This window comes from Etheostoma spectabile, chromosome 5 (genome assembly GCF_008692095.1).
Source record: "Etheostoma spectabile isolate EspeVRDwgs_2016 chromosome 5, UIUC_Espe_1.0, whole genome shotgun sequence".
NCBI classification, from domain to species: domain Eukaryota; kingdom Metazoa; phylum Chordata; class Actinopteri; order Perciformes; family Percidae; genus Etheostoma; species Etheostoma spectabile.
Window position 1 is genome coordinate 13974349 of NC_045737.1, and position 14028 is coordinate 13988376.

The 14028-nt window shown below is 39.0% G+C and overlaps 1 protein-coding gene across 2 annotated transcripts in view; it reads left to right on the forward strand.

Annotated features, from left to right (window-relative positions):
* fras1 (Fraser extracellular matrix complex subunit 1) overlaps positions 1-14028 on the forward strand; it is a 242061-nt gene that overhangs the window by 166591 nt on the left and 61442 nt on the right. For both annotated transcript variants that reach the window (XM_032515432.1, XM_032515434.1), the window contains exons 27-28: positions 975-1059; positions 6575-6898. In XM_032515432.1, coding sequence (XP_032371323.1) covers positions 975-1059; positions 6575-6898 — 409 coding nt within the window. The remainder of the gene's footprint in view (positions 1-974; positions 1060-6574; positions 6899-14028) is intronic.

Below are 14028 nucleotides of genomic sequence, written 5' to 3' on the forward strand. Positions count from 1 at the left end.
TGTACCTGAGGCTGATTACCTTTATGCCTTCCCAGGCAATGTTCCACCCAGTGCTCAAACATAAAACTGCACATTTTATATGTAGTATATAAACAATACAAAACAAAGTGTGGTAATGGCTCCAAAAGGAAATATAATGCTATGTCTATCTCATTTGCTTAGAAACTTTTTTTTAATTAACAAAAATAGACTGCATTTATATTTAAACCTTTACCTAACACTATATATGTGCTTCAGCTTGTAGCCCTAATTTCCTCTCACTCGCCAAGTAAACCAACAACCTGCTCAGTCACTTGGTCTTCAGCTGCAATTGAAAAAGTATGTTCCAGTGGAGCATAATAATGAATTGTGTTTCCATTTTAACTTTAATAATTTGTCCTTTTCTTGTTTTTTTCCCCTTTCTTTTTGTTTTTTCTTGTTATATATACTAAACGTTACTATCTTTTGTCGTTTCCATTGTAACTCCAACCTGCCTAATGGACTGCAGATGGAAATTTGCCCTCGGGCTACAATGTGGCACATGTACGTGCACTGCTGTACTTGTTCATCAATGTGCATTGTCCTGAATTAATACAAAAATAAATAATAAATAAATAAAACAGTTGGCTCTGACCCAGCCCCAGGGACCTGTGGGTAATTAGCCTTGTCTTTGATGATGCTGAGGCGGCACAGTGAGAGGAGATATTGTTAATGATAAGTGTGTGAACAGGTGGGCTGGTGTGTGTGTGTGTGACGTTACTGTCCTTCACTCACCTAGATATCACCGATGAGATCTAATGAGTACAAACTAGGTGAGCCTTGCATGACTCGTTTTCCCAGAAACCTCCGGGGCTACAAACTAAGTTTGTAGGTCATGTTCATTTAAAGTGAGTTTTGGGAAGAGAGCCAATGAACTCTGAAATCTCTTGAATTCAAGGCTGTCTTTTAAGTGATTTTACAATGTCCGCTCTCGTTTTCTTTCTTTCTTTCTGCAGCTCTGGTGAGTTCACCTTGCGTGTCGCTGACCCCCAGCTGTTTTCTCAACCTGAAACAATTCAAGTTCAAGCCGTGTCATTGCAGGTACCGTATAATAACACAGACACTTTCTTCTGGGACTTTAAATGATATACCTTTTCCCAAAAAAGACCCCCAAAAAATAAATTGTATTAAAAATGCATCCAGACACTGTAGATCATTGCATCATAGGTGTAATCTCCGAAAGGAAAATGAGCTTGAAATAGCGATATTTAATGAAGATGGCTGTGCAGATCAAGTTAGTAACATTGCAGCTAATGGAGAAGAACTTGTCTGCCAAGGCACTTTTGTTTCCAAATTTAGTTCACAGTGAAACAATTGAATATTTCTGTCTGTGCTCTGAGGTTAAAACGCCTAGTCGATACTTGTGTCCTTTTTGAGAAAGTTTGCCTTAGAGAGAAAAGACACGTATAAAGCAGCTTCCCTCCAGTTTGAGATGATGCGCACACATAAAACACGTAGAGCTTCATTTTCAGTTTCTTGCAAACTTATACTGTATAAGGTTGGGCTTCAAGGGCATGATGTTTCCTTCTTACATTGTTTTTTTGTCATGTCAATACTCAATGTATAAAAAGACTGCAAACAAAAAGTCTGGTAAATCACATGAGCCTGGTTTATTAGAAATCAAACTTTTAAACACTAGAACAGAGAGATGTTTTTGTGTTGTTGTATTTTTATTTGCCATTATTATGCTTAGTAAAAGAGCTCCTCCTGCGTATCTCTGTACTAAATATCTACACTTCACCAGGCCTAACTTTGTGTTGTTATGCTGTTGTTGATTCTGTGTCTCAGAATAGCTGTCTCTCTTATCTCTATGTAGTGTAGTTTTTCCACTGCTTTTTGGCATTGATTGTACTTTCAATGCTTTTATTCTTACCATCTGTCCTTTTAACTATTGGCTGCCTGGGGACTAGATGAAAATAACCGTCCTGGCTAAAAACTTAAAATTCGACACCAGTTCACGAACAAAAGAAAAAACTGCCACCTGTGCTGTAATACTATTTTATTAGTAAATTGCTATTACTTTTTCCCTTTCAAACAAGCACCAAGAGGTTATTGTATCTGAGCTTTTGGCTTAGGTTTTGTTGTCAATTTTCAAATCTTCATTGAGTTTTTGACAGTTGTAATAAGTTAATTAGTTAATGTAGTTTACAGCTAGATAGCAAGTTCAGCTATCTATCTAGATACATGGTTGCTGCCATATGCAGCTGAATACATAGTCAGTCACATGAATCAGGGAAACAATTTGGTTAGAACAGTGCAGTAAGCTGAGAACCTCCTAAATGGCCCCTATGTAACCATTTAGTATATATTCATACAGCCATACAACAAGTACAGAGATGTATGTTTATAAAAACAATAAAACACTTAGAAATATGACAATGACATTCAGCACACAGCCAGCAGTTTATCTGGTAGCAATTTTTAGTGTAGCCATTTGTCATTTTTGCCGCATCATCCCAGCTGATCTGCATTTGTCACTGTTTTGGGGCTTTGTCCCAACGGACTGAGGCTGGGCTGTGATTGGCCGATCCCAACCCGACAGAGGGCCGTGATTGGTGTCGAGCTGACCTCCAACTTTGGCCCAAATATTGAAAATAATGAGGAACAAGGGATTAAAGGCTCTGAGATTTGTTGATAGGGGAGTGTGACAGCTGCGTTACTCTGCTCTATGTGTGTGAGTGTGTGAGTGTGTGTGTGTGTGAGTGAGTGAGTGTGTGAGTGTGTGTGTGTGTGTGTGTGAGTGAGTGTGTGAGTGAGTGAGTGAGTGATAGAGACTACACAGGGGACAAGGTGACAGATGGTTGATAAAAAGTAGCAAAACGGTAAAGGTGTGTAACAAATTGAAGTAGTGATGTAATTACTTGAGTGGAAAATGTGTCTTTTGTCTTCATTAGAACAAACAAAACCATCCATCTCTGTCACTAAACGCAGACTTCCAAGCAAAATGTCTTGTTCTTAAAAGTAGCTTTGGTGTAGTAAATTCATAAATTTGTATAATTTATAAATATTAATGATTGATGACTGATTAATGTATTAAAAAGGACTATAGTGTATGCAGGCGATATATATATATACATATATATATATATATATATATATATATATATAGGGGCTTTTCCACATTTAATAGATAGGAAAGCTAGATAGGAAGGGGAGAGTGACTGGGAAGACATGCAGGAAATCATCCCAGGTTGGACTCAAACCCTGGACCACTGCGTATGTATATGTATTCACAGAAGAAATAAAGCAACCAACAGAAAAAACAGACAAATATCGGAAGATTAAAACACCATAAATAAAATTAAGAACATTATTATTATTATTCAGGCATTATTTGTTAAATGATTATGTTGATTATGATGTTTATGTTTTCCAGACAAATAATAACTTTTCTCTCTTAGAAGCAAAGGTGGAACTAGCATGACATTGTAGTAGTACAGTATAATGCAGCAAAACTTCCCTAAAGTTGATTTAGTTGCCTAAACCAAGTGAAACCGTAATTATTAACGTGGCAGATCAGAAAACACCTATTCAGATAATTCTGGAGCAGCAACCTATGTTGTCTTTCGGTTTGAGTATAAGGAGTTGTTGGATTCTCCAACACGAGACGCTGATATCGTCTCTAAGTCCATTCACTTAACAGACATTTCTGACAGCAAACATTAGCGCATTATCCTGTTTGTCATCTGTTTTATCTTTGGACTCATTCACTCCAAAGTAAATGCATCCACAAACATATCACAAAGAGAAATACGCAGCAGCAGAGTCTCATGCAATTTCACTCTACATCAAAGAGCACCACAAACACTGATGTATCTTTCAGTTTTCTTTGTGTTTACACCAGTGTTACAAAGACATATTGGCATAAATGTAGCCTGCCTTTTCTTTGAAAATGTAGATCTTGTTTTACAGAAAGCCAGAAAATGTCAAGGTTGCTTTGAAAGAAACTGTTCATTGTATTCCAACATCATTATAAGGAGCACAACATAGTGTAGGGTGACAGGACTACACTCAGGCATGTCTAAGTTGATATGAATGCACCAATTGCTGTACCAGCCACAGCCAACAAAAACAAACTACATTGTATATTCTAACTAAATGCAAAAGGTACTGTTGAACAGGGTTGACTGTAAATCAGGATGGCACGGAGAAAAAGACCACTGGTGCTAATGCAGCCCTCCCTGTGTAAATAAGGTTGAAAACAGAAATAGTTGATAGAGATCTCTTGCTATCGGACACCTCAGAAAGTAATAGCCTCAGGAATGAAAGATCTGAGCAGCAGCTGGCCTTTCCCTCTTCTGACAGAAATGGCTGCTTCTTTAAAAAAAAAAAAAAAAATGTTTCTAAAAGTCTGATATCTGCTAATGGCATTTTTTGTAGCCCTTTTCATCTTAACGTGGTAACCTTAAATTGAAACTTTTTCCTCTGCTCTCATGAAATCTCTGCTCGCTTTGCTGCGGACTTTCTGCATTGCCTTTAGCTGTCAATCAATATCGGGAAACATTCTACATTGGACATTTTTGTTGAAGTTCAGACATATGTCTAGAAGTAAATATAATATATAGTAAATATAAAGTGTGTTAAGAACAAAATGGCATTTGGTTATACTTCAGTACATAATTTTGACCATAATTCCAGGTCTGTTTTGTGACTGCTTGACACAAAAACATGAGAGGAGAGTTGCAGATTAAAGGCAGTGTTACAAACCAAGAGGCTTGGAGGCAGACATGGATGGAATCGACTTGGGAACTCTGCACGTTGTGCCTCTGAATACCAGTACAATCACAGCAGGAAAAACAACAAAATAAGGAGCGAACCGAAAAAGAAAAGCAGGAAGCAGCACACAAAAAAACAATTTTTTTCAATCTCCTTGAAGTGCTGCAAAGCCCCACGGCCCCATGGGTGACGACAGCTTTTTCCCAAACATGAACCTCACCTCAACCTCACCGTCACCTGTGAGGTGAGGATGAAAGGTTAGCCATGCTGAGTCTGTTTGTTTTCCTCTGCCCCGGGGAAGAGATTGCAGTGGTTTGCCTTTAGTGAACAGGCATGTCTTAGCACGATTTAAAAGCAGCACACACACACACACACACACACACGCCCACTTTTAGCCCCCGCCAACACGTCCAAAACCTTTTGTTTGCCTCCTACGAATTGCAGAAGTGAACACACAGGATTAAGGTGGGCGCCCGAGGGCCCAGTTGTCTGTCTCTTGGAGATAAGTCCTCTTACGTCAAAAAATGTGTCACTAAACGACCCCAACAGAACACAAAGGGCAAGGGGCTGCAGAAAACAACATGCTCCCTCTGTGTTTCAGCTCTGTGTCTTGCAATTTCAGCCAGAGGTCACTTTGGCTCGAAGACACACAGAGGCATTGTGTGTCCCACAAGTCATTTTTCTCTCCGGTTCCAGCTTGTTTCATACACCCCTCTTTGCTTAAGCTGCTGCTGTCATGGCAAAGAACTGGAGCTTAGCCAGTAGCCGTTGAATCCAACAAATTGGACCCAAGCCCTGCTGAGCGGCTCGGCGCTCCCAGAAGGACAACTGGTTTGATTTAGCGCCACGCAGCCCATGCCTCTTTACCTGCGCCTCCATCGCTGCCAAGCTATGATGCTAATAACTTCTGGCAGAGTCTTATTAAAAATAACCTACATCAAGGCACTCTCTTTGTTGTTTTTTGTGACATACAGTATTTAAACACAGACAACGCAAATGCACTTCTAGTCTCATGAGAATCTTCCATTGATATTAATATATTCATTAATGTATATGAATAAATTCATATTCATTAATATTAACATTAACTCCAAGCAAAAGATGTTGGTCTGGGGAAAACTATTTGGTTATTCAAGAACACAGCGGTACCTTTTCTGAGAATCAACACTTGGTACATTGTTTGCATTACAGAGTGACCCTTTCAAATATTAGTTAGTACTTACTCAATTATATTACTTACTCAATTATAATATTAAAAATAAAGCTCAATGGAGCTGAATCTCTTTATAAAACCCCAAAATGTGGACAAACATAAGTTCTAATTAAGTCTGGTTTCTTAAAAAAGGACGTGCTGGCCAAAAAGGCTTTGCTTTATAGAAGAATCTATGCTCTGATCTTCTAATCCTCCTTATCCTTTTTACACAAGCATAGAGGTAAAAAAACAAAAAAAAGAGACAGAGACAGACACAAAGTGAGCTCTGGATAAAGTAATACCCTTGCTCAAAAAAGGAGGCCTCCCACTCTCATTGTTGCTCCTGAAATGACTTTGTTGGTGAGATAAAGCGTTTTGCCGGTTGCTGAGAGGCTTCAGGTACGGCTGAATGGAGCCTAATGACCCACGCACCCTAACCCTCTGGGTGAAAATTCATCATCTGACAATTTGTGAAAAATTGTCTCATCTCAGTCAGCCTTTATAATTTCGCACCGACACTGAAACATTGACAGTAAACAATGTGTGGCAATGATCGATTTATCTGTCGGTCTGTCTGAATCTAATTTGTCTTTGTCAGATTGTTATTATTCCCTGACTCTCTTGCTTTTTTCTTTTAATAATATCTAGCCTCCGAGGGTCGTGACTCTATCTCCTTTACCTGTGGAGGGCCGCGGCGGCCTTGCAACCATCACCAAGTCGGTCCTGCAGGTCGACGACCCCGACAACGCAGCCGATGTCCTGGTTATGGTCCTTGAACCGCCCCGCCATGGCCGGCTGACCCGTCTCCACGGCGACCGTGCACTTAGCCGATTTAAGCTGGAGGAGCTGACACGGGAACAAATCCAATACGTCCATGACGGCTCGGAGGGGACGGAGGATGGGATGATGCTGCAGGTCAACGACGGCCACAGTTATAGGAATATTCTCCTCCAAATCCACATCAAACAGAAGGTAGGATAGGGAGAGGGGCACTCTGGGGGGATATTTGATATCCATACAGTAAATCCATGCTTTCAATATTCCAAGATTAGCAACTGTAGAAGATCCGGCATTTCACATAGCACTAATACTGAATGGATTCTACTAGTGTATTGCAAAGGTCTAGAGTCTGTTAGGGTTAGAGGTTAGTTAGGTATCAATCAATCAATAACTTCATTTGTCCCCAGTATGGAAGTTGGTTCTGAAGCATACAACCATCATGCAATTAACTAACTTTTTTAGGTTTAGTTTACTGCTTGTTGTAAATATTCTGCAGTTTCCTGTGCAGTGCAAATAATTGAGATTTATTTTGCTGCAGACATTGACCACCTTATTGAGTCCTTCTTTTGTTGAGAGATTGGTACCAGCAGGTAGAAGAGAAAGAGAGCACAGGCTTAGGAACAGATCGATAAAACCTTGTCATCAGGGTCCTGTCCACCTGGAACTTGGAGAGTTTCCTGAGAATACTTTTCTTGTACACCATGTCAGTGTTACTCTGAAATGTCAGTTTCTTGTCTAGTATAGTTCCCAAATACTGCAGGAGTTGGACTCCAATATTTTTATATTCTGAGTATCAATCACTGTATTGCCAGGTAAGGGTTAGTTAAAAGTTTTCTAGAAAGACAGTTTTTTTGTATATTTTCTCTTGTAAAATAGGCAACAGTGCACCGCTGATCAAAAAACTTTCAAAATACTTTTGCGATGGCTAAAGCCAAGGACAAAAAAACAACAGATATACTTTTTTGTAAAAAATGAATAAATGAAAAGCTCTCTGGTGTTTAATTTAGAATTGTCCTGCTGCTCACTGCCTCAGTTCATACATCCCTGCAGAGGAAAAAGACCTGTTTTGATCCTTTATTAATACTGGATGAAGTTCTTTCCTCAATGTTACGCAACTGAGAAAGCTCGAAGCTCCAGCATCTCAAGCACTGTAGCATCCAGACTGTAATTTAGACAGGATGGAGGGTGGAAAAAAGCAAGAGATTTTTTTCCAAACAGATAATCTTAAGGGATTGAGCCAAAGTGCAGAAGTTCACAAAGAATGTGTTAAAAGTGAGACTACAATAAGTGCATCTTCTGACAAATCTACACAAAAATCAATACTGTCAAATGCAACATCTGCTACATGCTATGTAACTACTTTGTGTCGTGTGCATGCTGTGGTAATTTAATTATTGATTGCATTCATTACATACTACAGTTGTACTGTAAATTGTTAATGAATTTGGCATTTTTATCCATTTTAGAGTTCCCTTAGTGGAAACCTATTCCTCTGGCAGCAGGAAACATTTTCATAACTTTTGAGTTAAAATCGGTTAAAAATCAAATAAATGCAGGGCAGTGTGCAAATTTGATCTATTCAAATAAACCCACGGACTGATTTCTGTATACTTTCTCCAAAAGTTCAAAGTAAAACTTTTGGGATAAGAAAATGTTTAATAAATACATTTAGAACTTCGAAGTGGTTATATAGAAGGTAACTGCATTTGTGTCTCAACACATTTTTGAGGAGTTATGTGTTCTATGTGTAGAAAATGTCAGAAGTAGATAATATTGGATCTCAAAAAATATTCCTATTGGTTTCACTTTACTACACAGTTGAGTGACATTATTTATTCTCTGACTTGCTGTCTAAACCTTTTAGTCATCCACTGTGCTCCTCTAAACTCCTCTCATTGCCTCAACCTCAGCATTAATCACACTGATTGTACTTGACGTGTCCAAACAGTGTGCTTTGTTGACTTTATCCCTGAAAATAGTTTTCTGGAGTCACAGGCTAATGCCTGCGTATTGAAGCACTGTAACAGAAAGAGCAGGTCAGGCAAATGGCAGCCAGTATCCCTCCTCTGTCATCGCTTCTGGTGAGGTTTTTATGACAAGGACGCAATTATCTGGTTACAAGTGCTGGCCACCGTGACCGAAGCGGGGGCAGTGTGTGTTTGGCATGAGACAAATTTGGCAGCTCTCTCAGTTACAAAACATAAGCACACACACACACACACACAGACAAACACACACACATACACACACACACACACACACACACACACACACACACAACACATTGAGGGACTGTTTTAATAATGAAATATGCAGGATTGGGGAGGGCCATACAAGCCTCAAAGGGCCGTGTGTGTGTGTGTGTATGTGTGTGTGTGTGTACTTCTTCTTTATGGGGTCCAGATTTAGCCCTTGAGAGAAAGGACATTTTGGAAAGCAAGGACATTTTGATGGGTCTTTACTTCTTCAAAGCGCTAAAGTTTTAATATAAAATATAAAGTTTTTAACATTAGTTTTAAGCACTGACTTATACTAAAAACTAAGATTAAAACTTTAGATCTAAAGTTCAGAGAGGTGGTTCTGTAGATTAAGGATACGGTAATGCTGAATCAGACTACATGATATCAGCGTAATCATAGCCCAACCTTACAGGTGTAGGCCGTCGGCTCAGATCTGGCATGTCGATGGGCATCGGGCGCGACAATCGAATGGTTTTATCTCATGACGTAGCGGACGACAACCATTGCCTGGTATGCCTCACAACCTACCAACAGAAAAACATAACATATTTAATACTTTTTTGTTTTCCATGATATAATCCCACACGTCCTATTGGTCTTTGACCAATAAGAGCACAGAGCGCCTAGGTTTTTTGAGGCAAATTAATTCTCAAGTCTTTTTAAGAAAATTACAAGATGGAAATGTAAAAGCTGACAAAGACACAGCAAGAGTTACTGGCTCAGACCAGGTCCCTTTGATGGCATTGTAATAAAAATGTAAACAAAAAGGTAAAATTCATCTTAAGTGTTTGAGTCAAGATAATAGTCCCCAAAATATACTGAAAAGAAAATTCCTTTTTTTCTGTTTTTACGGTAGATTTTCTTAATTCTTTAAGCCACACTCTGGGTTATAGTATTAATAATTAAAGACAAAACTGTTCGGAAACAATCTGATCACGTTTGTTTTGTGGTCCGTATCCCATTATCTACTGGCTTGACCTGGTCTCACATCTACATACACATGCTGTATCTGATTTACACACAGACTTTAAAAAATATATATATATATTGTGTGTGTGTGTGTGTGTGTGTGTGTGTGTGTGTGTGTGTGGTGTGTATATATATATATATATATAGAGAGAGATATCTATATATATATATATATATATATATATATATATATATATATTATCGAACAATTAACAGTGTTGCAAGACAAAACAAAAAATTAAAACCACTAAATGAAACAAAAAACAGAATATTTACAGTATGTATATATACTATATACAGTGTGTATGTCTACTATATACAGTGTGTGTATATAAATAAGGATTAGTTAGAGGAGGCGGAAGCAATTAGCTTATTTGGTCCTGCCCCTATTTCACAAATAAAAATCTTATTACAAAGTAAATAGAAATGCAAGTATAGGATACAATCTTTCAGATCTTCCAATAACTTATAGCAATATACAACAATACCTTTACATTACATTTACGTTCGTATGATTCTCCAAAGATGTTTTTTCTTGCTTTCCATCTCAGCAGTCCATGGTAGTAACTGCACTCGACTTTCAGATTTCATATGATTAAAATAGAAACCTTCCCATGATACTAAACAACATCCCACCTCATTGTGAGCCAGTTATACTTTTGTCCTTATGGCAACAGAGAAACTTTTCGGTGATATACACTCCTCTGCTATTTTCTGCTCACACAGTCACTACAGTTTGGTTTTAGAGGGCAGCTCTGTTTGTCTGGCTGCATACAGATGGTGTGCTTCAGGCTCAACTCCTCTGCTTTTTTTTCCCTTTTGTAAATCAATACATCCCACACAACACACACACACACACACACACACACACACACACACACACACACACACAAATGCATACCAGTATTCATTTACTGTAAAATGTCCTGATGCTGCATTCTGTCATGCATTAGACAGAGCAGGATGGACAGCATGATGGAAAGCTGGGAGAATGCCCTTGATTAATGGCGGAGACTTTTTGGCCGAGTCCCAGTAGCCTGAGGGAGAGAAGTACCAGTTATTAAACAAGAAGAAGCAGAAGAAGAAGAGAGTACTCCATCTACTGAAGAGAAAGCTTAACTGACCTCTCTCTCCTTTTACTTGTGTTTTTTTCTCAAAACTTGCATCACAGAGCAGCTGTGTGTGGTAAACATAAGCATGCTGCGTGTAGTTTACTGATGTCACCTCGCAGGATTTCCAGATATTCAAGTTCAATTCATATTCAACCTCCTGCTGCTACGAGGAGATGCCAACGCGCCAAGTTGTCTTATGTAGATGTAACACTAGGCATCCTGCTGAGGAAGCTACTTTTGAAAGTGCATGATGATAAGCTGCAAACTCACGCAAAGAAGCAGGTAAAAAAAACTAATAAGATCTAGGCAATAAAACCCCAAAATCTAATTTAAACTCAATGACGTCCTCCATCAACCCAACTTCCACAAAGCTCAAAAATAAAACCCTGAGTGATTATTGGCTCTGCCTGGACTTTAACAAACCCGAGCCAAAGAATCCTTAGTTTTCAGAGCGTGGCGCTCTTTGTACTTCCAAGCCCACCATCCAGGCTGCAGCAGTGGCTGTCAATGCCAGGCTGTGCCTGGGACAATACGCTTCCTGATAGTTGGATTACTGAGCTCTAAAGCAGGAGACTAATCAGGCCCTTAATGACCCTCTGATTGATGGACTTTCTCTCCACTGAGGCTGTGCCCTGAGCTGAGCTGGAGCTCGGCTGAATAGAAAGCAGGACCCTTGGCTTTCAATTACTGTCTCGGGGAGAACACTTTGAGCCTCTGAAAAACCCTCAGGCTTTTCTGTTACTCTGCAGGAATGGAAGGGAATTAGATATTTTTTCTGATCAGGTGTCAAGCTTTGGAAGGCTAATAGCTCAGCGTTATTGTCAAACTGAGGAAGCAGCTTGTCTCTTCTCCCACTGAGCCTTCATCGTTGTTGGAGTATGATACTTTTTTCATAATTTTTCCTTTTGAAGTCTGTGATTACATTTTATATTGCTGTGATTTGTTTCTGTTAAAGCTGACAGCCCATGTCACACAGCCTCCATGTTTATTTTGTATATAGGCTCTGATTTTAGACACCACGGCAGCATGTCTAATTGACATTAAAGCTTAAATTCCAAGAAGTATTCTTCCAGTGTAATAATAGTTTTACATTTTTGTCATTTTGGTACCATTTCATCGCTAACATCAGCTATCAGGTTCCCAAACAAATGCAAGCTAATGTTAGTAAAGTATCGGCATGATTGTCCATCTTCAACAGGCTTTCAAATCTGCCGGCAGATTGAGTAATCTCCCTCTGGCATTCGTCACAGTGCTACTGAGTGTAAAAGCGCAAAATGTGGAGGTATGTCCCTCTTTGGCTAATGTATTTTAAAGATGGAGGCGCAACAGGGCAGAATACATACAAGCAAGTCGCTCTTATTTATTGTGAATGATTCTGAATGGCAGATTCTACGCTTACAAGAATACTTTGATTAGTTGGTGGAAGTAATTACACATGAACAAGCACATATTTGTGAAAGAACAAAGTTTTTTTCGCTAAGAATCAACTCAAAACATTACACAACGGAGCTTTAGATTAGAATATGTTGCCAATAAGAATTCCATCTCCATTCTGTGACTTTCACTTACTGTTTGACATGTCCATCAACTTATCCTGTTTATTCCTCCCCTGCTGAAATTATGGAAAAATGAGAGATGACAATGTTATTGTCATTACAACAGCATGTCCATCCCGGCTGGTAGCAAGCCAATGTTTTATGGATGACGCCGACTCCATCTCAGCAAAGTCATTATTTTCTGTTTATGTGAACTGCAGCCAGCTCTCCATCCAGAATCATCTCTATTTAGAGTCCATCTCAGACATGGTGGCTCAAAGCCCTTTAAAGGTCTCTTATTGTTCAATTTTAATGCATTTGTTCTAAAAAGTACTGCAGCTGAGAAAAAGAATAACATTCTTTAGGTTTTATTTTCTAAAATATATTTTGTCCATTAAAGTGTGAAAAAATGTATTATTTGCAGCATCGGCTGATATTGACCAACAACCCCTGTCCATTTAACCCCACACTATATATATAGTATATGTACACACATTGAACTATAAATAGATTTGTAATGAGTTTCTAAAAGCAGGTGCAAGTGCAGAACTTCGCTCATCCAGTTTGAAAGCAGAGGATGGTTAATGTTAATGTAATGTTTTATAGTCTGGCTGCCAAGTCTTCCCAAAGAATATGCAATTTGAATTAAATTGCAAGTCTTCCAGATCTGTGAATGTTGGCTATTTAAATGGTCTGTAACAGTGTCTGTCTGACCCATGAATACATTTTCTTTCATGTGAAGAATAAGTCAAAATCAAGACTTGATTGTTATTCCTTTTTAAGTCTCAAGAGGTTAAAGGAGGCATATACTCATTTTTATATGCTCATAAACAAAATACACAGGTTAAAATTGCATCTGTGTCTTTAAGCCCCCCTACCATCTACCTTGATTGGTCAGCGTTTTTTAGTCTTCTACATCTGTGCATCATTGCAGCTGGGGAATGACTGCAGTAGCACTTTAAATCTTTATACAGTATAGTTTTTAGAGTGTCTGTGAGGTTCAAAATAAGTCAAATAAGTTTGACTATTCCAAGTCAGTTCTAATTGGTGTGAGTCAAGTCCAAATTAGCCAACTTATAAATCCTCTGACCTTTTTTGTGTTGTGCTATTTCTGGGTGTGAGTGTCCTTGAGTGACCTTAGTGCATATCAGGAGAGGTTGATAATCTCCTGGATGATGTGGTCCTCTGAGTTAAAAGCCTGCCATTCATGTGTTTCCTTCACTGCTCGCCTGGGATTCTTTGCCTGCTGCTGCTACACTGAAATAGTGTGATTTCTGAGATTTCGGATTGGCTGAGTGGCGGGCAGAAGAGTGGCCAACAGGTTGTTATCTGCAAACACAGACAGCCACACATTCACACTTGTGCACACTTTCGTAAATCTATTATTACCCAGTGCCACAATGTTTCTGCTACTGGAAATGTTTCTGTTACAGGAAATGGCAGTGTGTGTGTGTGTGTGTGTGTGT